Here is a 25,976-nt window from a genome sequence, read left to right as displayed (position 1 = left end):
TGTACAAGGAACTCACCAAACTCCATACCCAAAAAACAAATAACCCAGTGAAGACATGGGGTGAAGACATAAACAGAGACTTCTCCAAAGAGGAAGGACATCCAGATGGCTTACAGGCACATGAAATGATGCTCAACATCACTCATCATCAGGGAAACACAAATCAAAACCACACTGAGATACCACCTCACACCAGTCAAAGTGGCTAAAATGAACAAATCAAGAGACTACAGATGCTGGTGAGGGTGGTGAGAGACGGGCACCCTCCTACACTGTTGGTGGGAATGTAAACTGGTGCAGCCGCTCTGGAAAACAGTGTGGAGTTTCCTCAAAAAGTATCCATAGAACTCCCTGATGACCCAGCAATAGCACTGCTAGGGATTTACACAAGGGATACAGAAGTACTGATGCATAGGAGCACATGTACTCCAATGTTCATAGCCACACTGTCAACAATAGCCAAAACATGGAAAAAGCCTAAATGTCCATCACCTGATGAATGGATCAACAAGATGTGGTACATATACACAATGGAGTACTACATGGCAATGAGAAAGAATGAAATATGGCCATTTGTAGGAAAGTGGATGGATCACGCTAAGCGAAATAGGTCAGGCGGAGAAGGACAGATACTTTATGTTTGCACTCATAGGTCTAACAGGAGAACAGGAGAAACCTAATGGAGGACCAGGGGGAGGGGAAGAGGGAAAGAGAGTTGGGAAGAGAGAGGGATGCAAAACTTGAGAGACTACTGAATACTGAAAATGAACTGGGGGTTGAAGGGTGGGGGAGGGTGGAAAAGAGGTGGTGGTGATGGAGGAGGGCCCTTGTGGGGAACAGCACTGGGTGTTGTATGGAAACCAATTTGACAATAAACTATTAAAAATAAATAAATAAATAAATATAAGCAGAACTCAAGTACACTGCTTTGGAGAAGGTATCCTGAGGCTCACCTATCATTTTGCCTTTCAGAATCAGAGAGGCTTAAGGATACGAAGCACACTGCCAGAGGGGAAATGGATGAAACTGTATACTCAATGGTCAAAATTTTAGTCCCCTTCTGCCACCAGACTGCCTGAATGGTAACAACCAATCTATATTCCCCAGACAAGAGAGTGGAAAATGTCATCACCGGCAAAGCTAAACACACGTGTGCGCACACACACACAAGCACACACACACACACACACACACACACACACACAATCTGTAGCTACTGACATCTGGGCATCACTATATGATAAAGCTGTCTAGTGAACATTGAACCTCATATGGGATTTCTTATCTGCATTTTTGTGACTTAATCTTTAGAATGAATGGACACCAAGACAGAGACGAAAACAAGTAAGAAAAATGAAGAAATATGGAAAGCAAATCAATGCAAAGAAAACTTCAAAAATGCTTATAGTAATAATTAATATTCTAATGCGAAGATATTATAATTATAAAATAAAAATAGGATGCAATTTAAAAATGAAAAATCTTTTTAGAAATTTTTGTGATAACAAAAATAAAAATATATAATTTAAAAAAATTTTTAATGTTTATTTAAGTTTGAGAGAGAGTGACAGAGCAGGAGTGGGGGAGGGGCAGAGAGAAAGAGACACAGAATTGGAAGCAGGCTCCAGGCTCTGAGCTGTCAGCACAGAGCCCGATGTGGTGCTCGAACCCACACACTACGAGATCATGACCTGAGCCAAAGCTGGCCATTCAACCGACTGAGCCACCCAGGCGCCCCTAAAAGTATCTAATTTTAAAAACTGAAGATAAAATCAAGTAAATCTCCCAGGAGACCAAATAAAAAGACAAGATGGAATGCAGAAGGGCAAATCTAAGAATATGGCTCATCCAGGAGGTCCAATATCTGCTTAACAGTTGTACCAGACAATATAAAACAAAGATAATGAATGACTAATTATAAAAGACATAATATAGAAAACTTCCAGGTTGAGTTTCTAGATTGGAAGTGCCCAGAAGGATAACCAGCACAACAGCAACAACAACAGTAAAACCCACCCGTTTTCAAATTTTTTAATTTTAGATTATCAGAGACAAAGAAATCCTAAAAACTCCAGAAGCAAACAAAAATAGTCCTATACAAGAAAACAATTAGAATGCAATTACATTTTAAAACAAAAATACTGAAAGCTAAAAGATAATGAAGAAATGCCTTCAAGATTCTGAAAGAAAATGATTTCCAACCTAGACTTCGAGACACAGCCAAATTATCAAGTAACTGTGAAAACAGACTTTATGTATTTACAAGTTCTCAAAAATGTTATCTCCTATGCGCCCATTCTCAGGAATTTATTGGAGAAAGTGTATCAGCAAAAGTGGAAAGTCAAATTAAAAAACAAAAAAAGGAAAAACATGGGTCCAAAGAAACAGAGTTCCATATTTACTCCAGAAGAAAGATGAAGGGAATACTTAGAATTCCTAGAAGACAGATGAAGAAAATTCCAAAAATAATAATAAACGGAAGTTCTAGGTCAACAACTAAGTTAGAAGTTCTAGAGAGTAACCAAGCAAGATCAGGGAGATGAGAAAAATGGTTCTAGGAGAAAGAATTTGGAGAGCTGGCCAAAATTAAAAGTACTAATAGTAACAATAAACAATGGCTAGGACACCTAGTGAGTGTGACTAAATTTAAAAGATATTTCAAATATGTCAGAGAGTTTGTACAGGATTTAGAGGAACATAAAGAAGAAACAAAGAAACTGGTAACATGAAGCAATTGTTAACTCTAAGGAATACAGAAAGTTACACAAGAAAGGAAATAAGATTTCAGCACACCATGTGAATCAGCTTTGAGTAGTAGTTTCATAATATAACAAAGTAAACACTGAATACTGAGTTAACAAACATGGCCCCTGGATGACACTGGGAGGGCAGACGGAGACAAAAATGCAGATGCTGGGGGCCAAGCAGGGGTCATCAGAGAGAATCATGTAGGAGAAAAATATCCTCGTCCTCTAGGTTTGAAGTCAGCAGACAATACATCAAACTGAAAAGTTAGAAAACACCAGTAGAAGCATGTTATTCAGAAAAATGAAGATAAATAGAAGAAATAAGTAAAAGTTAGAAATGATTGATTCTGAGGAACAGAAAATAGGAATAGAAATAGGAAGGGATTGGGCAAGGGATTCTATTACTTTCTGGTAATACCTGAGCTTTAAAAGTATACATATGCAAGGTGCCTGGGTGGCTCAGTCAGTTAAGTGTCCAACTTCGGCTGAGGTCAAGATCTTACAGTTGCTGAGTTCTAGCCCCATACTGGGCCCTGTGCTGACAGCTCAGAACCTGCATCCTGCTTCAGAATCTGTGACTCCCTCTCTCTCTCTGCCCCTCCCCACCTCATGCTCTGTCTCTCTTGGTCTCCCAAAAAATAAACATTAAAAAAGCTTTAAAAAATTAAAATTAGACATATGTATTACTTTGATATAATGTACATGTATAATACAGTAGAATATGTTTATATATTATATAGCATATGTTCTACATATTAAAACAATATAAATATATAAATATACACACAGAAGTTTTGGAATGCATAAGCTGTTACTAGTGACTGTCTCTGAGTGATGAGGTTATAGGAGTTTTGCTGGTTTCTTCTTTCCCCACAAAGATTTGTATTGCTATTTTAACAAGAAATACACTTTTTCTTCATAAAATATTTCAAAGTATTTGCTTACCTTAGCTGATTTTTCAATACTTAAGCCTCCATCCAATTTAAAAAGAATTGTCATATTGTATCCAGTCTGGTTTCCATGTCCATGAGGCCACCAAGTTTCTACAGTAGCATTCTTTCAAGAAACAATTTAAGTCATTCTAAGTAATCTGTGGCAGATTTTCAGCAAAATAATATAGTCATTCAGAGCATTATATCAATGTCTTACAGAGTCAAGCACAGAAATTCTAGGTTCTCTATTATGCCAAATTATACCAATCCATAGATCATACTTAAAAATCAACATGCCAGGGGTGCCTGGGTAGCTTAGTCAGGTAAGTGTCTGACTTTGGCTCAGGTCAAGAGCTCACAGTTCATGAGTTCAAGCCCCATGTCAGGCTCTGTATTGACAGCTCAGAGCCTGGAGACTGCTTCAGATTCTGTGTCTCCTTCTCTCTCTCTGTACCTTCCCCACTTACTCTCTCTCTCTCAAAAATAAATAAACATTAAAAAAATTTAATCAACATGCTAGGTGTTTAGCATGGATTAACATACCAAAAGGGAAAGGAAAGAGCAGAATAACATGGGTTTTCATAAAAGCAATTCTTTCCATTTCTAATCTTGAACCTTACTTTTATTCTGTATTCTTAACATTTAGAACTGGACTTTGAGGTTGACGGTTGACTCTCCTTTTAAGCCCAAAACTAGAAATTGTTTTGAGTTCTTACTGTATCCAAACAGTCACTGAATGTTGATTTACTCCATCCTGTTCAGTTCACAATGATCAATTCCAATAATAATAAAAAGAAAAAGGAAAGGAAAAATCCAACCCACTTTTACCAGTGAAAGATCATGAGTTTAGAATTAGAACTCTGCTTGTAAAATAAGCACCAATATTCAAAATAATTTACAAGTACCAATTATAATCACTATGTTTAAATATAATGCTTAGAATGTATTTTGGAATTAGAGTACCAAAAACCAGTGCAGAAAAACTAACACAAAACACCTGACGTCTTGAGAGAAAAGGATATCAAATCACATATTCTCCATTTTCTAAATCCTAAAATTTGGGAAAATCATTCCTTAGCTGGACCCTGCTTACTTACTGGGAAAGTACATTTTTCTCTCGTGCTCATTCCCTTCTTTCTAGTCATTTCTTTTGAACAGTATCGCTTTTCATCTAGTGGTTCTTAGGAAGTACCATCATTCACCTTATTAATTTTCACAAATAGCTCAACAATCCTTTCCCCAGGTTGAAGTTCAAGGCTGTATGTCTGCTGTGTTTGCAATTTAGGGATGGCTACGATCACTTGGCCAGAAATTGGCTTTGGGCTGACAACATCAAAAGAAGACTCTATTTCAAGATTCCACCCCTGCGTATGGTTATCTAAGACATAGAAAAAAAAGAAAAGAAAAAATATATATATATAAAACCTTTATATATATATACATATAATATGCTAAGCACTATCACTGCACTCCTTAGGATTCACTGAAGAAAATACCAAAGCAGCTTCTAAACTAGTAAGCACCCCACAGACGCTGTCATGATAAAAAGTTCAGTACAAATTCTCATTTAATCTTTAGAGTTTATTCATTCAGTTTTGGGTTTTGTGTTTTTTTATCATTCATTTTGAGGAATAACCAAAATTATAGATTTTACAGATACTTCTATTCTAAAAGTGTTACAATCATAAGTCATAAAAACTTTATAAATAGAATATCACAAATGACAGTATAAATTTTCTCAGATTGATACGTTTGCTCCTTTTTATAAAGTAAAATAAAAATACAGAATTTTGTAAGGCATATAATAAGATATAAATTTAGATGTAGTAGAATTAACCAAATGTGAAAAAACAGAGATACACAGTTGAGCCTTGAACAACATTGGTTTGAACTGCATGGGTCCACTTATATGAAGACTGTTTTCAATAAATATACTGGAACATGTTTTAGAGATGTGTGACAATTTGAAAAAACTCATAATTTAATCACATAGTTTAGAAATACAAACAAGTTAGGTATTATTGTAAGAGCACAGTATATAATACACATACAAAATAGGTTGTAATCAATTCTTTATGTTACTGATAGGGCTTCTGGTCAACAGTAGGCTATTGGTAGTGACGTTTTGGGGGAGTCACTGAGCCACCTGGCTGGCTCAGTCAGTAGAGCATGTGACTCCTGATCTCAGGGTTGTGAGTTCAAGCCCCACGTTGGGTATAGAGATTACTTTTTTAAAAAAAAGTTACACGTGAATTTTCAACTGTGCAAGGGGTCTGCACCCTAGTCTCCATGTTGTTCAATGACCAAATGTTATTTTAAATGTAGATTACTTAACCAAGAAATATTTGTATGTACTCTGCTGAGTGATGAGAATTAAATGATGGCCGGGATACATATGGCCCCTGACCTCCCGAGTTAAGAGTCTAATGGGATACAGACAAGTACAACAGTGAGAGAACACCAGGATGCGAGAAATATAAGGTTTTTCTGAGAAAACACTCACAGGTAGGAGGGCCACCTAACTTATAGAGGGTGAGGGAAGGCCTTTATGAAAAAGCAGTATGTAGCAGAGCCCGGAAGGGTGTGAAGTTCAGAGGCAGATGACAAATATTCTAGGCATTATGAGAGCCAAGAGTGAGGAGGAGCAATGCCTTTAACAAAAACTTGAGCCATAATGAAACTGGTAAGGGAGATCAGTGTGACTGAGGAAGCAAGCAGGGTCCAGCTCATGCTGGAGGAGTTTGGGACCTTCACCCTAGATCATCAAGGACCCACTGGAGATTTGTCATCGAAAAGGGTAACACTATCTGATCTGCATTTTTTAAAAATTACAATGATACAGCAGGATAAAAATGGAAGAAGTGGAGAGACATGAAATTTCTATCTGTGCAAAAGGGACAGAAAGTGCCACCTGGAAAATCTTAGAGGGGAGAGGAGGAAAAGAAAGAAAGAGGGAGCAAGGCTAAAAAGGAGGGCATGGGGAGAAAAGAAAGATGAGGCAGTTGTCCAAGGAATCAGACTTAGGGAGAGGAGTCTGAGAATGGGGTAGGATGTTTCAGGAGGGTTTGAAGTAGCATGTTATATTATGTGCAGTATAACCCTTTCTTCTGTTATCCATTAAATTCACATTGTTTAATGTCTCCAGAATTGAATCTGTGGGTTTTAAAATAAGACTGTATGCCAAAGCAGGCTTTGAGTGAGTAAAGTGGAAAAGCAGACCCATATTTTTTAAGTTACACAGGAGAAACCAGGGATGAAGTACCCAAAAAGGCTGGTTAGGCAGGCTGTCAGAGCCTCCAAAGAAAGTTCTTGTTTTTTACTGCCAACAGAAAGAGAGGACTTGACCAGTGCAGATGCACTTAGCTTTCTATGATCTATGGCAAGAAACTGAAGAAGTTCCTACTTGATGGCTTCTGTTTTCCTCTGAGAAAAGGGGCCAGGAGAAGGTTATCAGCTGAGAAATATCTTAGAGACCCTTCTCCTACAAATAAGAAGGGGATGGATAACCATGGCTATGCTGCAAATGAAGGAAAAGCCTGTATGCTATGCTGATCAATGACCAAAGATTTTATAACTGACGTTCTTTACAAATGTTGAATCACACGAGACCTATTGTAAAGATGGTCATACCACATCTCATCATCTGCATCTCACAGCAGCCAAAAGTATAGACGGATTCGATGTGCACAGAGGTAAAACCAATCCTGGACGTAAGAACTATTTTTACTTATTAAATGATTCATTCTTAGGAACATTACTCAATGAGCCCTGAATTAATTTGTTCTGATCCAGCCAGTTCTGTAGTTTACCCACCCACAGCCTCCGAGTTTTTCTAAGATACAGTAAAATATATCAAGACTACCATGCTTGTTTGTTAAAGATACTTTTCTCCTACCAAGGATGTACTAAATCTCTCAATTTTCCCTTTACAGCATATTTATTATTTTTATTAAAATTTTTTAATGTTTTATTTATTTTTGATACAGAGAGAGACAGAGCATGAGAGGGGGAGGGGCAGAGAGAGAAGGAGACACAGAACCAGAAGCAGGCTCCAGGCTCTGAGCTGTCAGCACAGAGCCTGACACGGGGCTCGAACCCATGAACGTGAGAGCTGACCTGAGCCGAAGTCGGAGGCTTAACCGACCCAGGCGCCCCTCTTTATTGTTTTTAAACAGAACCATACACTAAAACTTGATCCGAAGATACTGATTTTCTAAAATATCCCTAAATCATTAACAACTGCATGACCTCCCCATCATATTCTGTCTGGCTTCCCTTGCTATCTCTTATTTCAAGAAAAAATAATAGATAACATTTGCCCTGAACTTCCTAAAAACTAGGTACTGTTTTATGCTCTCAACAAGTATTAACTTATTGAAGCATCACCACACTGCTAAAAGGTAAATTCTATTATTATTGTCATCCGGTAAATGAGAAAACCGAAGCACAAAGGAGTTAAAAGTAACACGCTGCAGAGCTCAGTTATAAGCCAAGACAGTCTGAAACTGTCTATGTAGAGAGCCTATATCGAGACTATATAGTTAGCCTCTAAGTTATGCCAATCATATCCAAATAATTTCCCCCCAAACCATGTCTTATTGGTGTTCAGGATTTTTATAGTAAGGAGAGGGTTTAATTATATAGGGGAGCATTTGTTTTAATGATATCAAGTGATGATAGAAAGCAAATATATCTTTTGACTGAGTCTTTTTTTAATGTTTATTTTTGAGAGAGAGAGAGAGAGAGAGAGAGAGTGTGTGTGTGTGTGTGTGTGTGTGTGTGTGTGTGTGAGAGCAGGGGAGGGGCAGAGAGAGAGGGAGACCCAGAATCCAAAGCAGGCTCCAGGGGGAGCCTGACATGGGATTTGAACTCACAAATTAAGAGACCATGATCTGGGCTAAAGTCAGACACTTAACTGACTGAGCCACCCAGGCTCCCCAACCTGAGTCTTGAACCGTAACAGCACAAATCCATAAAACTTTTGAACTAGAAGTATGTTGACAGGTCACCTAGTCTACTTTCTGATAAGTGTTTGATTCCCTCTAGACTACAGGCAGGCAAATAACTGGTCTTTGGGCCAAATATAATCTACCTCCCATTTTTATAAATAAAACTTTATTGGAACACAGCTGCTATGGACTGAATTGTGTCCCCCACCTCCCCAAAATTCATATGTGGAAGCCCTGACCCCCCTCCTCACTATGACTGTATCTGGAGGTAAGGTCTTTAGGAGATAATTAAGTTAAATGAGGTCATAAGGGTGAGGACCTACTCTGATAGGTGATGACCTTATAAGAGAAAAAGACCTACCTCTTTCTTGTCCGCCCTCCCTCCATTCCTCCCTCCACTTCTCTCTTCTTCCTTCCTTCCTTCCCTTCCTCTTTCCTTCCTTCCCTCATTCCCTCATTCCTTCCTTTTCTCTTTCCAGCACCCCAATCATGGGAGGACACAACAAGCCAAGAAGAGAGCTGTCTCTACAAACCCACCAGCCAGCACCTTGATCTTAGCCTTCCCAGCTTTCAGAACTGTAAGAAATCAATGTCTGAAATGTAAGAAATTAAGCCACCGGTCTATGGTATTTTGTTAAGACAGGTCAAGCAGACTACAACAGCCATGCTCATTTGTGTACATGTTGTCTTCTGTTGCCTTTGCATTACAAGGGCTGAGTTGAGTAGTTACAACAAAGACCATCTGGCCCCCCAAAAGCCTAAAATGTTTACTATCTGAATCTTTACAGAAAAAGTTTACCCTAAATATTTCCTACCATAAAATATTTCCCCCAAAAGACTATTCTAATCTAATGTCTGTAATGAAAAAAAACCCTTTGCCTCACAAAATGGCCTTCCCTTCTGCTAGCCTTGACTATTGTAAAGTCATTCTTCACATTGATTTGAAATCCCCTTTTCTTTAATTTCCACCTGAAGATTTTAGTTTTGCCCTCTAGGGACCTCCTATCAAGTAATAACTGCCAAGTTCGAGCTGACTCCTTGGATGTTTCCTATTACTTTAAGTTCAGTGGAAAATCAGCTGCTTGTAAGGGCCTCTGACAGGAAGACAAACAGTATAATTCCCAAAGGTTACTGGCAGTTTCTATTGTTTCTAACACAGAACCTTCTAAAGTAAATCATCAGTTCTCTGGGCCTTACCCAGTTAACTTCCTTGGGTGCCACTAACTGAAAAAACTAAAGTTGCAGAATTAAAAACCAAATATGAAGCCTTAAAAGCCCATTGTGTTATCAGCAGATACACTGTACTGACGTATTTCACCCTCTCCTCTTCTTCCAAATGGAATACAACCTTTCCTTCCAAAAGCCATGGAGTAACTTAAGGGGAAGAGCACTGGGTGTTGTATGGAAAACAATTTGACAATAAAATATTATGGAGAAAAATAAATAAATAAAAAGTAAAAATAAAAATAAAAAACAAAAAAAAAATTTTTAACAACTTTAAAAAAATGTTTATTTGATTTTGAGAGAGAAAGACAGGGAGCAGGCAGGGGAGGGTCATAGAGAGAGAGATACAGAATCCAAAGCAGGCTCCAGGCTCTGAGCTAGCTGTCAGCACAGAGCCTGACACGGGGCGCAATCCCACGAACTGTGAGATCATGACTCGAGCCGAAGTCAGACACTTAACCAACTGAGCCATCCACTGGGTCCTCCACTTGCTACTTTTTAAATATATAATCCTGTTTCTAGTGAAGGGGATCTCCCTCCTATAAAGACCCATTTTTAGGGGCATTTAGGTGGCTCAGTGAGTTAAGCATCTGACTTTAGCTCAGGTCACGATCTCATGGTTCATGGATTCAGGCCCCATGTTGAACTCTGTGCTGACAGCTCAGAGTCTGAGCCTGCTTCAGATTCTGTTTCTCCCTGTCTCTTCCTCTCTCCCAACTTGTGTTCTCTCTCTCTCTCAAAAATAAACATTAAAAAATAAGTAATTAATTAAGACCCATATCAAGAATATAGCTTCCTTTCATGCCTTTCCTAGCACTGAAATAGATATTCTTTAGCTTCCCTAAAAAATATCTATCATTCCCACCCTGAATAGCTAAAGCAATGTTGAGAAAGAACAAAGCTGGAAATAAGATGTACTAAAGCTGTAGTAATCAAAACAGTATGATAGTGGCACAAAAATACATGCATAGATCAACAGAACAAAATAATGACTCCAGGAATAAACCCATAACTATATGGTCAATTAATTTATGATTAAGGAGGCAAGAATATGCAATGGAAAATAGTCTTTTCAATAAATTGTGCTAGGAAAACTGGACAGCTACATTCAAAAGAATAAAATTGGACCACTCTACACAAAAATAAACTCAGAATGGACTAAAGACCAAAATGTGAGACATGAAAATTCCTAGAAGAAATCATAGGCAGTAATTTCTCTGACATCAGTCATAGCAACGTTTTTTCCTAGATATGTCCCCTAAGGCAAGGGAAACAAAAGCAAAAAAACAACAAAAAAAAAACCCCAAGCAGGACTACATCATACTAAAAAGCTTATGCACACAATGACATATCTGAGGGGCACCTGGGTGGATCAGTTGGTTAAGAATCCGACTTCAGTTCAGGTCATGATCTCACAGTCTGTGGGTTTGAGCCCCGCATCGGGCTCTGTGCTGACAGCTCAGAGCCCGGAGCCTCCTTCAGATTCTGTGTCTCCCTCTCTCTCTGCGCCTCCCCCGCTTGCTTTCTGTTCTCTCAAAATAAAATAAAGACATTTAAAAAACTCTTTTTAAAAAATTATATATCTGATAAAGGTTTAATACCCAAAATCTATAAAGAACTTACCAAACTCAACACCCAAAAAACAATAATTCAGTTAAGAAATGGGAAGAAGACATGAATAGACATTTTTCCAAAGAAGATATGCAGATGGCTAATAGAAACATGAGTATATGCTCAACATCACTCATCTCCAAGGAAATGCAAGTCAAAATCACAATGAGATATCACCTCACATCCATATCAGAATGCCTAAAATTAACAACACAGTTAATGACAGATGTTGGTGAGAATGCAGAGAAAGGGAAATCCTCTTGCACTTTTGATGGGAAGGAAATCTGGTGCCATCACTCTGTAAAACAGTATGGAGGTTTCTCAAAAAGTTAAAAATAGGGGCGCCTGGGTGGCTCAGTTGGTTAAGCGACCGACTTCGGCTTGGGTCATGATCTCATGGTTCGTGGGTTCGAGCCCTGCATCAGGCTCTGTGCTGACATCTCGGAGCCTGGAGCCTGCCTCAGATTCTGTGTCTCCCTCTCTCTCTGACCCTCCCCTGCTCAGGCTGTCTCTATTTCTCAAAAATAAATAAAAACATTAAAAAATTTGTAAGTTAAAATAGAACTACCTTATAATCCAGCAATTTCACTACTAGATATTTATCTAAAGGATACAAAAATACTGATTTGAAGGGGCACATGAACCCTAGTGTTTATAGAGCCATTATCAACAGTAGCCAAACTATGGAAAGAATCCAAATGTCCATCGACTGATGAATGGATAGAGAAGATGTGGCTTTTATATATACATATACATACAATGGAATATTACTTGGCCATCAAAAAGAATGAAATTCTGCCATTTGAAATGATGTGGATGGAGCTAGAGTGTATTATGCTAAGAAAAATAAGTCTGTCAGAGAAGACAATTACCATATGATTTCACTCATATGTGGAATGTAAGAAACAAAACAGATGAGCAGCAGGGAAAGGAAAAAGTAAGGAGACAAACTATAAGAGATCCTTTCTTTGGTTAATGTTTATTTATTTTGGACGGGAGAGCAAAGGGAGAGAGAGAATCTGAAGCAGGCTCCACACGCAGTGCAGAACCTGACGTGGGCCCTAATGCAGGGCTTCTCACAGCTGTGAGATTGAGCCCTGCATCACAAGCAAGCTACTGAATGTGAAAAGATATTCACCAATCAAGTTCCCTATAAGTGATTTATACCCAAAACATATAAAGAGCATATACAACTCAACACCAAAAAGAATAAATAATACAATTAAAAACAAGCAGAGGACCTAAACACACATTTTTCAAAAAAAGACATATAGATGGTCCAGGGGTACATGAACAGATGGCTAACATCACTCATCAACAGGGAAATGCAAATCAAAACAAAATGAGATATCACCTCACACCTGTCAGAATGGCTAGAATCAAGAAGACAAGAAATAACAAGGATACAGACAACAAGGAACCTCGTACACTGTTGGTGGAAATGTAAACGGGTGAAGCTACTGTGGAAAACTGTATGGAGTTTCCTCAAACAGTTGAAAATATAAATAGCATATGATCCAATAATTCCACTACTGGGTATTTACCCGAAGAAGACAAAAGCACTAATTTGAAAAGCTGCATGCACACTATGCTTCCTGCAGCATTGTTTACGAGAGCCAAGATACGGAAGCAAGCTAAGTGTCCACTGGTGGATGAATAGACAAAGAAGACATTGTATGTATGTGTGTGTAACTAAATACAACTCAGTCACAAAAAAAGAATGGACCTAGTGGGTGTCATGCTAAGTGAAATGAACCAGACAGAGAAAAAAATACTGTACGACCTCTTTTATATGTGAAATCTAAAACACAAAAGACAAAAACAACAGATGCATGAATACAGAGAACAAACTGATGGTTCCCAGAGGGCAGGGGTTTGGGAGGGTTGCAAAGTGAACAAAGGGGAAAGTGAGATACAGGTGCCCCATCCAACACCGAGTTAGTCATGGGAAAGAGGAGAGCAGCATAGGAAACAGAGTCGATAGTACTGTAACAGTGTGCTGTGGTGTAGATGGGAGCCACGCTCGTGGGGAGCACAGCATAACATAGGGACTTACTGAATGACAATGTTGTACACCTGAAAATAATGTAACATGTGTGACCACTGTACTTCAATAAAAAATATAATAAACCAATAAAAGGAGATCTAAAAAAATAACCAACAACACCTATCACTGCCAGCTCTCCTGAAGTGGAATGCAAATCATTCCAAAAATGGACAAAGCACTGGGCTGAGGATAGCGAAGAGGAAAAACTACTAACTGTTCCAAAATTAGGTCTCCTTCCAGTCACACCAAGTTACGGTCCATCCTCTCCCTGCCCTGACTAACCGACTCTGGACCCAGACAATAGGGGATTCTGTTAGAACAGGGTAGACAGGCAGGGCTGACCTGTTCTCTTTACAACTTGAGGTCTTCCCAGGCCTGAAGAAGCAGTGATGTCCTAGCTGATGTCCTGCTCCCTGAAGAAGAGACTGCAGTCTAGAGTGTTCCACAGAACCTCAATCAGGCAGCAACCCAGAGGATGGCAGACAATGTGGTGCTGGCCACTGCCTCATTTTCAAGTTTTTCCAATGCTGATTCAGTGAGGTCTCTTTACCTTTTTTTTTTTAAGTTTATTTATTTACCTTGAGAGAGAGAGAGAATGAGCAGGGGAGGGGCAGAGAAAGAGGGACATAGAGAGAATCCCAAGCAGGCTCCACAAAGGGCAGATGCAGGGCTCAATCTCACAAACCATGACATGACCTGAGCAGAAACCAAGAGTCAGGCACAACTGACAGCCACCCAGATGCTCCCAGTGAGGTCTCTTTAAACACAAACAAAAGGGCATCTGGGTGGCTCAGTCGGTTGAGCATCCGGCTTCGGCTCAGGTCATGATCTCATGGCTCGTGGGTTCGAACCCACATCGGGCTCTGTGCTGACAGCTAGCTCAGAGCCTGGAGCCTGCTTCAGATTCTGTGTCTCCCTCTCCCTCTGACCCTCCCCTGTTTGCTCTGTCTCTCAAAAATAAATACAAGATATAAAAAAATAAAAAACATATGAAAACTATTAAAATAAATAAATAAATAAAAATTTTTAAAATAAATTAAAACAAAAAAATAGGGGCACCTGGGTGACTCAGTCGCTTAAGTGTCTGACTTCAGCTCAGGTCATGATCTCACGGTTCCTGGGTTTGAGCCCTGCGTCCAGCTCTGTGCTGACAGCTCAGAGCCTGGAGCCTGCTTTTGATTCCGTGTCTCCCTCTCTCTCTGCTCTTCCCCTGCTCACTCTCTGTTTCTGTCTCTCAAAACAAAATAAAGACATTTTAAAAAAAACAAATAAACAAACCACCATGAGCCTGACTTGGGTGGAAATTCGTACAAAGAGTAGGCAGCTACATATACAGAATAATGTGTGCTCTGTCTTCATGCAAACTATCTTCTAGACAACTCCAATTTGTGTATATGTGGCCAATACATTAACCTTAAAATCCTCTAAAATATGCCAGCTCCTTTTATATTCCTTTACAGTCAATTTCTTTGTCAGGATGTGGTCAGAAAAAAAAAAGAAAACAGCGTGGGGTGCCTGGCTGGCTTGGCTCAGTCAATAGAGCGTGTGACTATGGATCTCAGGGTTGTGAGTTCAAGCCCCTGTTGGGTGTAGAGATTACTTAAAAATAACACCTTTTAAAAAGATAAAGAAAGAAAACAGCTTTATTCACAGTTGTCTAAGAGGAAAAAGAAGTATAACAGGACACGGAAGTGGAAAAATAAGAGATAGCTTGGGGGGCGCATGGATGGCTCAGTTGGTTGAGCATCCAACTTCAGCCTAGGTCATGATCTCCTTGTTCCTGAGTTCGAGCTCTACGTCGGGCTCCGTGCTGACAGCTCAGTGCCTGGAGCCTGCTTCAGATTCTGTGTCTCCCTCTCTCTCTGGCTCTCCCTCATTCATGCTTTGTCTCTTTCTCTCAAAACTAAATAAACATTAAAATTTTTTTTAAGAAACAAAAATAAGAGATAGCTGAGTCACTTTACTTCGAGTGCGTCCACAACTACCAGAAAGACTCTCAAGCCTTATTCTAAACCTTACTTTAATTGGTTATAATTAAGCTGCGACTGTCAATGTCTTTATGTAGCCATGTGTCTAGCTTCAAGGAAAACTTAATTCTTCCATACTTATACCATCACTCAGGTGTAATGACTGCCATAACTTACAAAGCACAGGAAAAGAACCATGAAATGTTAAAGGCAGAAGAACTCTGGCAATCTTCTCATCACTGTGTGGCTGAGGTTCCGGAGGCCCCCCCCTGCAGAACCGAGCTCAAAAGCTCCAGAGCCAAAGCACACGTAGAGGACCCACGTTTCCTGACTAATGTTCTCCACCTTGCACGCATCTCTCACAGAAGCGCCTCCCAAAGAGAAAGATGCTAGCAGGCATGCACGGATTGAAATCTGTATATGAACAACGAGGAAAACCAAAAGCAAAGTTACTTTTATGATCCAGGAATCACACTACTGGGTATTTACCCAAAAAATACAAAAACACTAATTCATAGGGATACATACACACCTGTGTGTACAGCAGCATTATTTACAGTAGCCAAACTATGGAAGCAGCCCAAGTGTCAATCCACAGATTAGTGGATAAAGAGGTGGTGTCTCTCACACACACACACACACACACACACACACACACACACACACAGGAACATTACTCAGCCATAAAAAAGAATGAAATCTTGCCATTTGTAGCAACATGGCTGGAGCTAGAGAGTATTATGCTAAGCTCAATAAGTTAGTCAGAAAAAGACAAATACCATATGATCTCACTCATATGTGGAATTTAAGAAACAAAACAAAGGAGCAAAGGAAAAAGAGAGAGAGGGAGAGAAACCAAGAAATAAACTCTTAACTACAGAGAACAAACTGACGGTCACCAGAGGGGAGGTGGGGGTGGGATGGGTGAAAGAGGTGATGGGGATTAAAGAGGGCACTTATAGTGAAAAAATAAAATGATTAAAAAAAAGCAAAGGCCTTTCAGAATCTTAAGTCCAAATATCAAATACATTCAATGTGAAACAAAGACTTTGGGGGAGAATGTAACATTAAAATGTTAGCCTCTTAATAAAATGAAAGGGTCTGTGAAAAAAATGAAAATCTATAAACTGAAACTACTGAACTCTAAAAAAAAAAAAAAAAACCTGAACCCTACGTACATAGCGAACGTGTCTGACCCTGTCCTGATTCATAATTATATGTTGCCACAGTTCCTCCATTTGTCGAAATGCCATCTTTGTAACCTAAACTATCCTACAAAAGTATGACAACAGTTATGGGAGCCTCAAACAGTAGAAATATATTTCTTGAATATGTACTGTCTGGAGACCTTGACAGGCCCTATAAATTATACCCCAACCCAGAAAAGCAAAATTTTAAACCTACTTAGAGAAACAGAATATACCCGAAGGTCACGGGTAGGGACACACGATGGCGTCTGCGGGGTTAGGAACTAGCACTGAAATGGAAGAACATTCGGGTCAGAAGGGAAAGATCTGCAAAGGATGGTAGGCTGCTTATGTAAGATGAAACACGACTCTTCATCTCATTGGGGGGAAAAAGCTATTCAAAGATAGCTGCCTTGATTAGCTTCCCCCGGCTGAGCATCTAACAGCTCCTCCTCCTGCCCGCTGGCTCCGTGCAGCTTTAATAGGTGATGAAAAGCTGCAGTGAAGAAACAGTGATGACAACAAGCTGAAATGACCAAGCCACCGAATGTTTAAATTCCAACATAGGGTATTTTCCTGTGTTCCTGCTAGGATTATAGGACAGCCTTCTGCAGCTGCTTTTCAAAGAGCGAACAGCTTGCATTAGCCAGAAAGGCAGGCTCACAGTTAGTTACCACAGCTGCTTCCCCTTCTTTCCCAAGCAGCAAGATCTCCTTGCTTACTCAGCAGGACAAAATCCTCAAAGATGAAACTAAAGCAAAAGAGACACAAAGCAAAATCTCCCCCAAATAAGTTGCACTTAAAAATGCATCAAACAAGGCACTGACCAAGACTGACAAACCTTTGCTTTATTGCAATATTATACTCACTATAGGCCAAGGGCAGCAATGACCTTCAATACAGGCTTCTGTTGGGCAGGCCAGGGTCAGGCTGAAAGCTAAACACTTCTCCAATTCAAAGGCTAGGTTTCTGAGTATGAAGGAGGGGGCGCTTTAGGCTGAGGCAGCAAGTAAATCTGGACATGGTGGGAGAAGGTAGCATCTGGGCGGGGTGGGCAGGAGCGCCTAAGCACAGGTCAGAGATGCACAGCTCACCTCAGCTCAAGAGGAGGGTTCACATGTTGAAAACACCTCTGTGGTATTTCTTTCTGACTGTGGTAACAAAAGATTAAACAACGTAGGATTTCATCAAAACATACTTATGTATTTGGACTAAACGTGTTTAAGTAAGCTTATGAAAAGCTCATAAAACTACACAACCATCTTTCCCTAATATATTTTAGGGCATAATGTGAACAATTCACATTAGATTACAAATATGAAAGACCTAGCATGGAGAAGATGATCAATAAATGAATACATGTATCTCTCTCTCACTTTCTGTCTCTGTCTCTCTGTCTCTATTTCTCTCTCACCACCACCACCTCCTCCATCACGCCACCACCACACAGGGCCTGAGTTTGTGCCAGATTATTTGCTTATAAATGTGCTAACCTTTGGAATTGAGGCATCCATCCACCCCCACTAGCTATCTTTTCCCTAACTATCCTCCCAAGTCCAGGCTTGGAGAAACCCAAGTCCAGCCAGACTTTGCCCTCCGCTCCCCCAGCAGATGGGGTCATTCTTTCATCCCTTTACTAGAGAAAAGAACAGGAGAATCTTGCTGAGTTTCGACACCTAGTAAAAAACATCTGAGCTTCCCTCTTCTGTACCAGGGTCAATCTTTCACTACCCAGAACACTGAAAATGTGGGTGCCTAGACCTGCTACTACTATTAAAACCTGAATTAGGGGTGCCTGGGTGGCTCAGTGGGTTGAGCGTTCAGCTTCAGCTCAGGTCATGATCTCACGGTTCGTGGGTTCGAGCCCCGAGTCAGGCTCTGTGCTGACAGCTAGCTCAGAGCCTGGAGCCTGCTTCGGATTCTGTGTCTCCTCCTCTCTCTGCCCCTCCCCTGTTCACATTCTCTCTCTCTCTCTTTCTCTCTCTCTCTCTCATTCTCTCTCACAAAAATAAACATTAAAAAAAAGCTTTTAAATATGTGAAAATCATTGAGGAAGTGGAGGTTAGGGCAAAATCAAACAAATGGCCACAGAATCCTGAAAAGTGAAAAAGTTTAGAAACCACCACCCTAAAAACTGAGATGGAGAGAAGGAAAAACATATATATAACTATACATTTATTATATACATAAATTAAACTAAGTCACAAAAATTTCAAGTCAATTTTCAAAAAACAAGAGAGCCTTTTTTTCTGCACACAATTAAATTGGGGAGTGTGGTTAGTCATTTGCTCTTCAGTGGTAAACTCGCTAATTTTTTTTATGTTTATTATTGAGACAGAGAGAGGCAGAGCATGAGTAGGGGAGGAGCAGAGAGAGAGGGAGACACAGAATCAAAGGAGGCTCCAGGCTCTGAGCTGTCAGCACAGAGCCCGATGCAGGGCTCAAACCCACGAACTGTGAGATCATGACCTGAGCCGAAGTCAGACGCTTAACCGACCGAGGCACCCAGGCACCCCAAACTCACTAATACTTAATTCAGAAATAAACTTAACATTTAGAAAAGCAAAAAGGTGATTTTTTTCTAGCCTCAATAGGGAGAAAGCAGAAAGTGCCATACAGTCAAATTCATTTAGCCTTGAGTTGGCTGAAATTACTAAATAGAGTGTTTTAACTACTTTCCTCCCTTACTACAGAAACAATATAAGCTCAACATAGAAATCTGGAAAAGACAGTTGAGCAGAAGAATAAAATACAAACTGTGTGAAGAGAGCCTATTACCCAGAGATAGCCACTGTTTGCATTGGTTCTGACCAACCTCATTTCACACTTAAATTTTAAAAATTAACAGATTTGCTTTTAAAGAAAAATTATATATTTCTGGCTTTAACTATGAACTAATCCTTTTAAAAAACTTGGAACACGGGTGGCTCAGTTAGCAAAGCATCTGACTTTGGCTCAGGTCATGATCTCGAGGTCTGTGAATTTGAGCCCCTCATCGGGCTCTGTGCTGACATCAAGAGCCTGGAGCCTGCTTCGGATTCTATGTCTCCCTCTCCCTCTGCCCTTCTCTGCTCTCACTCTGTCTCTCTCTCTCTCTCTCTCTCTCTCTCTTTCGAAAGTAAAAAAATAAAACATTAACAATTTTTTAAAAATAAAAATAAAAAACTTTTAGTGTCTCTCACAGTGCCTGCCTCAAATTATTTACCAAATAAATGTGTACAAATATTAGCTTATTCTCTTTATTCTTTTTCAACTTTTTTTTCATTTTTCTTTTTTGAGAGAGACAAAGAGTGCACATGCGTGAGCAGGGTTGGGGCAGAGAGAGGGGGACAGAGGATCCCAAGCAGGCCTTGCACTGACAGCAGAGAGCCCCATATGGGCCTCAAACTCACACACTGAACTGTGAGATCATGACCTGAGCCTACTTCAGACACTTAACCATTCAGGCACCCCATTATTTTTCAATTTTTTTTAATGTTTTATTTATTTTTGAATGAGAGAGAGAGAGAGAGAGAGAGAGACAGCATGAGCAGGGGAGGGTCAGAGAGAGAGAGAGAGAGAGAGAGACAGAATCTGAAGACAGGCTCCAGGCTCTGAGCTGTCAGCACAGAGCCTGATGCGGGGCTCGAACCCACAAACTGTGAGATCATGACCTGAGCCGAAGTCAGACGCTCAACCGAGCCACCCAGGGGCCCCTATTTTTCAACTTTTAAATATCTATCAATTTGAGTGATGATATTTTTCAAAAAAACTGCAAACAAAATGCTGGAATAAATTCCTAAAGGAAGTTCCTCACCTCACTTTTACATGTTTATGCTTCAATCATCTTTATTACAACAAATAACCAAACTGAAGTCTATAAAATTTATCAGAAATATAAGAATTACTGCTTGGTATGCACAGGGCATATCCTGTGAAAAGGAGACACTTTTCTATATGTTAAGTACAAAATGTTCTGCAGTCACAAAATAGGAAGAATGTAGTTGATATCGGGAACTGTTTGTACTCAATCTAAATTAAATTTTAAACCTCATTTACATTTATTTAATCCAGAAAAAATTCATCCAGTCACTAGTGACTAATAAACTGAACTCTAATGACTCATATTCAGGAAGAAATGTTTAGCTTCATGCTCAAATGTTTAAATTAAACTAGAGCAGTGTTATTCAAATATTTTCAAGTCCCAAAGTATCTAGAACTCATAGCACTTTTTGCAAACCACCCAAAACACTGATTAAGCTTCAAAACAGTGAAATAAATAACTTCTTGAGAAATAAGACCTCTCCTCACACTCAATTTTATTATATACCTGAGGGGAAAAATATTGGTGGGGATGGGAAAGAGTGAACCACCCTTTGATTTCAGTAGCAGAACTCAGTTCAAGTTACACCTCTGAATAGTTCAGAAGCACTAAACTAGAGAGCTGTGGACAGCCACATTTACACACACAACCTAAACTGCATCTTTTCATGCCTTTTTACCATTTAAAAATGCCAGCAGCACCTACTAACCTCAATTATCAACCACCTCTGACTTTATTATTTTGTCTTCTGCCTTTAGAAAACCGATTTGGGGGCGCCTGGGTGGCTCAGTCAGTTAAGCCTCCGACTTCGGCTCAGGTCAGATCTCACGTTCGTGGGTTCGAGCCCCGCGTCAGGCTCTGTGCTGCCAGCTAGCTCAGAGCCTGGAGCCTGCTTCCGGTTCTGTGTCTCCTTCTCTCTCTGCCCCTCCCCCTCTCATGCTCTGTCTCTCTCTGTATCAAAAATAAATAAAGCATTAAAAAAAATTTAAAAAAAGAAAACCGATTTGGCTTGATGGAACAGCGATGCCAGGTCACCAGGACTCTTGCACGGCCACACCGCCACAATCCTGCTTGCTGATTCCATCCAGTCAGGCCTGCATATAACTGGACTGAGCAATCGTGGGGTATCCAATCATGGGGTATCCCCCTTTATCGATTTCCCTGACTTCTCAAATCCACTGATCTTTGATTTCCTCAACTACCAGGGACCCATCCCACAAGGTTATGACACAGTCTTGTCTGGTGTGGTAACTGTTCTATCTCCCCTCCTTCACCCCAACCAATGTGCAGGCACAAGTATACTAACTCTAGGTCCTTTGTATGCCAAACAAACACAGTGAAGGGCAAACGACTCGACAAAAATATCTGACCGGCTTTTCACTGATTTGCTGACCTCGGTGAGATTTCTGACATTTCATTCAATGCTCCTGTCTTGGGAATCGTTCCTTCAGCTGAGAAAGTAGTATTCTTTATCTCACAGAACTTTCTTTATGCTTTGTGTGCGTGCTGGTTTATTTTCAACTCTTAAAAAGGTTATTATGGCATGGCCTTCAGAGGAGAAAAAGCACAGTAGCAGAAAGGCAGCCCAGTGATCGAAGCGAATCAAGACCTCAGCACAGCGGAGTTCACAAAGGAGGAACAGGACCGCAGAGAGGCGCACGAGACCGCAGGCCTTTCAGAAGGAACACTTAGCTCAGAAAAACCCAGAGCTGCTCTTGCTTTCTCTCGTTTCCTTCCCAAAATATGTCTAAAAGTATCTGTCTACCTCCTTCCTGCTTTACACTATAAAATCTCATGACAAATCACAGTCTGTGTATATATTTCACGCTTATAAATTTAAATTTTTTTTAATGTTTTATTTATTTTTGATACAGAGAGAGACAGAGTATGAGAGGGGGAGGATCAGAGAGAGAAGGAAACACAGAACCGGAAGCAGGCTCCAGGCTCTGAGCTAGCTGTCAGCACAGAGTCTGACGCGGGGCTCGAACCCACGAACATGAGATCTGACCTGAGCCGAAGCCGGAGGCTTAACCGACTGAGCCACCCAGGCGCCCCTCACGCTTATAAATTTAATGTGTCCCCCAAATTCTTTTTAAATAAATCTCTGGAAAGTATATCTGTATCTTCAGATTATAAACCCATTTCTTGTAACAAAGAGGAGGCCCAAGAAAGACAAACAAGAAATCACATCTTTTAGCTTACCATACATAGGGGAAAACGTGAAGAAGTTCAGATGACAAATATTATAGGCTTCAATTCTGACATCTTTCCAGATGCCCTGGGTAGGGAAGGACGGCCCCCAGTCCCAACTAAAGGAACTCTGCTCCTGTAATTTCAAGGGGGGAAAAAGATACATTCCAATTACCATAACATTTAATTGACAACTATGAAAACCTTCTCTTTTAAAATATTATATACCTGTACATTAATTTGCTAGGGCCGCCATAACAAAATACTACAGACCAGTGTCTTAAACAACAGAAATTCACTTTCTCACTGTTCTAGAGGCTGGCAAGTCCAGGATCAAAGTGTGGGCAGGTCTGGTTTTCTCTGAAGCCTCTCCCCTGGGGCGACAGAGGGCCACCTTAGCACCGGGTCTTCATGCAGTCTTCTGTGCGCACGCAAACACATGCATTTCCTCTTCTTACGAGGACATCATTCATACTGGACTGTCTCCCCCCATCAAGGTCTCACTTTAACTTCGTCACCTCTTTAAAGACCTTATCTCTAAACCAGGTTACATTTTCAGCTGCTGAGGATTAGGACTTCAACATAAAAATTCAGGGGAGACATACAATTAAGTCCCTACTGGTGTTTGCATGTATGTGTGTGTCCCATATGGGGCATCTACAATGGCCTACAATTGGAGCACCTGGGTGGCTCAGTCAGTTAAGTATCTGACTTCAGCTCAGGTCATGGTCTCACAGTTATGGGTTCAAGCCCCACATCGGGCTCTGTGCTGACAGCTCAGAGCCTGGAGGCTGCTTTGGATTCTGTGTGTGTGTGTGTGTGTGTGTGTGTGTGTGTGTGTGTGTGTGTGTCTGCCCCTCCCCCAGTCACACTCTGTCTCTGAAAAACCAATAAACGTTAAAAAAAATTTTTTTAATGGCCTACAATGGTCCCTCTTGGTATTCATGCCCTATGTAATCCCTGAGTATGGATTAGATCTAGTGAATCACTTCCAACCACGAGAATACAGCAGAGGTGATATCCTTTCCAAAACCAAGTTATAAAAAAAACTGCAGTTTCTCTTTTGGGTGTTCACAGTGCTCTCTCCTAGCCATGTGGGTAGCCAGCTGCCATATTGTGAGGCAGCTCAGTGGAGAGACCCACATAAGAAACGGAATTTAGAAGCCAATCTGAGGTCTCCTGATGACCACATGCGTGAGCTTAGGCACAGACACTTGAGACCTAGTAGAGCCATGAGATTACCACAGCCCTGGTCCTTGGCTTGACTGTAACCTCAAGACTGGCCTTGAACCAGAGGTACCAAGCTAAGCCATACTCAGATTCCTGACTGATAGAAACTATGATAATAAATGGTATTTGAAGCTGGTAAACTTTGGCATAATATGTTATATACCAGTAGGTAACTAATACTATAACTAATATATAAACCTATGCAACATAGTTACATTTGGCAGAAATGTTTTAAGAACATAAAATATGATTGTGTGCATTTATTCTTCAAAAGCATATGATACTGAAGCAACACAATTAGTCACTCTTTAAACTTCTCCAAAATATCTCTGAACCTACCATCATATTTAACTGTAATAACCATAAAGAATATTCTATTTAAATGTAATAACTATAAAGAATGAGGAAACACTTAAAAATAAAGATAATTAAAAGGCATGAGGCTATGAACTCAGCTTTTAAAAAGGAGTAAACACCAGAGGAAGTACTAAGATCTTTCTGAATGGAACATGTATAGAACAGAACCCGAGGAATTGGCCAAACTGTTCTCATTTAAAGTACTATTTGCTAGGGTGCCTGGGTGACTCAGTCAGTTGAGCATCCGACTCTGACTCTTGATTTCAGCTCAGGTCATGATCTGAGGGTAGTGGGATCAAGCCCTGCGTCAGGCTCTGTGCTGAGCATGGAGCCTGCTTTAGATTCTCTCTCTCTCCCTCTCTCTCCCTCTCTCTCTCTCTCTCTCTCTCTCTCCCTCCGTCTTCCCCGCCCCCCAACCTCAGCCACTCTCCCTCTGGCTTGTGTACTCTCTCTCTCTCAAAAAAAATGAAAAGTATTATTTCCTAAGATCTGTATTTATCTAAGAGAGAGATAAATCAGTTTCCATTACAGAGACAAACAAAGAATTAAAACCACATTTGTTCACAACTTCAGTAACAGATTCTCATGTTTGGAATGAAGACCATCTTGGGGCTATTTATTGAAGAGTTTGTAATTTCATTCAGGTACATAATTCCTTTCTTAGAGACAGGAATAAGGAAGAGGGCAAAAATATTCAACATCTTATAAGGCAGACTATTTTCTCCATCAAGGGCTACAAATCACTCCTATTCACATAACTTCTCCAAATAAAAGTTTTCACTTATTCAAAAAATGTTTGTGAACTTCTGTCTCTGTTTCAAGTTGGGAATACATCAATGTACAAAACAGACAGTCCTTCTGTTTACAGTGTTCACAGTATAGCAGGAAATTCAGGTATTGAACAAAGAATCACAAATGCAAAAGACATCGAAAGGGAACAATATAATTGGGGAGGGGGGTGGTTGGGACAACTTTCCCTGAATAATCGTGATTTTTACATGGAGGTCTGAAGGGTAAGTACCATTTGCCTAGTGTGTTTAGGGAAGAAGGAAGTAAAAGCATCCCTTTCAGAAGAAATAGCATGTACAAGGCCTTGAGGTGCAAGACGCTATGACACATTGCAGGAGATGAAAAGGGAATGATGGGAAGAGATGGAGAGAAAACTGGAGAAGCGGGCATGAGCCAAACTGAACTAAGACCTGTTACTTTAGACTAAAGGCAATGAGAAGCTGTTGAAGAATTTTAAGAAAGGGAGTGATGTAATGATTTTTGTCTGAAAAGAACATTCTGGCTGGTCTGTAGAAAATGAATTGGAGGACGCAAATGAGGCTGTGTAAATCAGTTAGGTGGTCGGGGCAACAGTTCAGGCAAGAAATGACTACAGAACAAACTTAAGCATGGTAGCAGAAACACAGCATGGGAAGACTCAAGAAGTGTTAAAGAGGTAATGTCCACATGGTCAAAATGACTTAGTGATGAGTTGGAGGAGGGAAAAGAGAAAGAGGGAGTTACCAAAAATAACTCTTAGGTTTCTGGCTTGAGCAACTGCTCTGGATGGCATTCCATTCAGCCAGATAGGCAGCCCTGGGACACGGGTTTAGATCCAAGCACAGGGCTGGACATCCTGAGCTTTAAGTCCCTGTGAATTAGGCAAGTGAAGATGTCAAGTCGGCAATCCAGCATAGGGTCTGGAATTGAAGAGAGGTGTGGACTGAAGATACAATATGAGAAGT

The 25,976-nt window shown here is 40.3% G+C and overlaps 1 protein-coding gene across 1 annotated transcript in view; it reads right to left on the bottom strand.

The window, feature by feature from the left end:
• Window positions 1-25,976, bottom strand: part of MANBA (mannosidase beta) — a 116,536-nt gene that overhangs the window by 68,902 nt on the left and 21,658 nt on the right. Inside the window, exons 5-7 of the mRNA XM_029942615.1 lie at window positions 22,669-22,792; window positions 4,882-5,057; window positions 3,693-3,803 (exon numbers count right to left, since the gene is read on the bottom strand). Coding sequence (XP_029798475.1) covers window positions 3,693-3,803; window positions 4,882-5,057; window positions 22,669-22,792 — 411 coding nt within the window. The remainder of the gene's footprint in view (window positions 1-3,692; window positions 3,804-4,881; window positions 5,058-22,668; window positions 22,793-25,976) is intronic.

The sequence above is a fragment of the Suricata suricatta genome, chromosome 1 (genome assembly GCF_006229205.1).
Source record: "Suricata suricatta isolate VVHF042 chromosome 1, meerkat_22Aug2017_6uvM2_HiC, whole genome shotgun sequence".
NCBI classification, from domain to species: Eukaryota; Metazoa; Chordata; class Mammalia; order Carnivora; family Herpestidae; genus Suricata; species Suricata suricatta.
The sequence above is the reverse complement of the archived record's forward strand: the minus strand, read 5'-3'. Positions and strand labels throughout refer to the sequence as shown.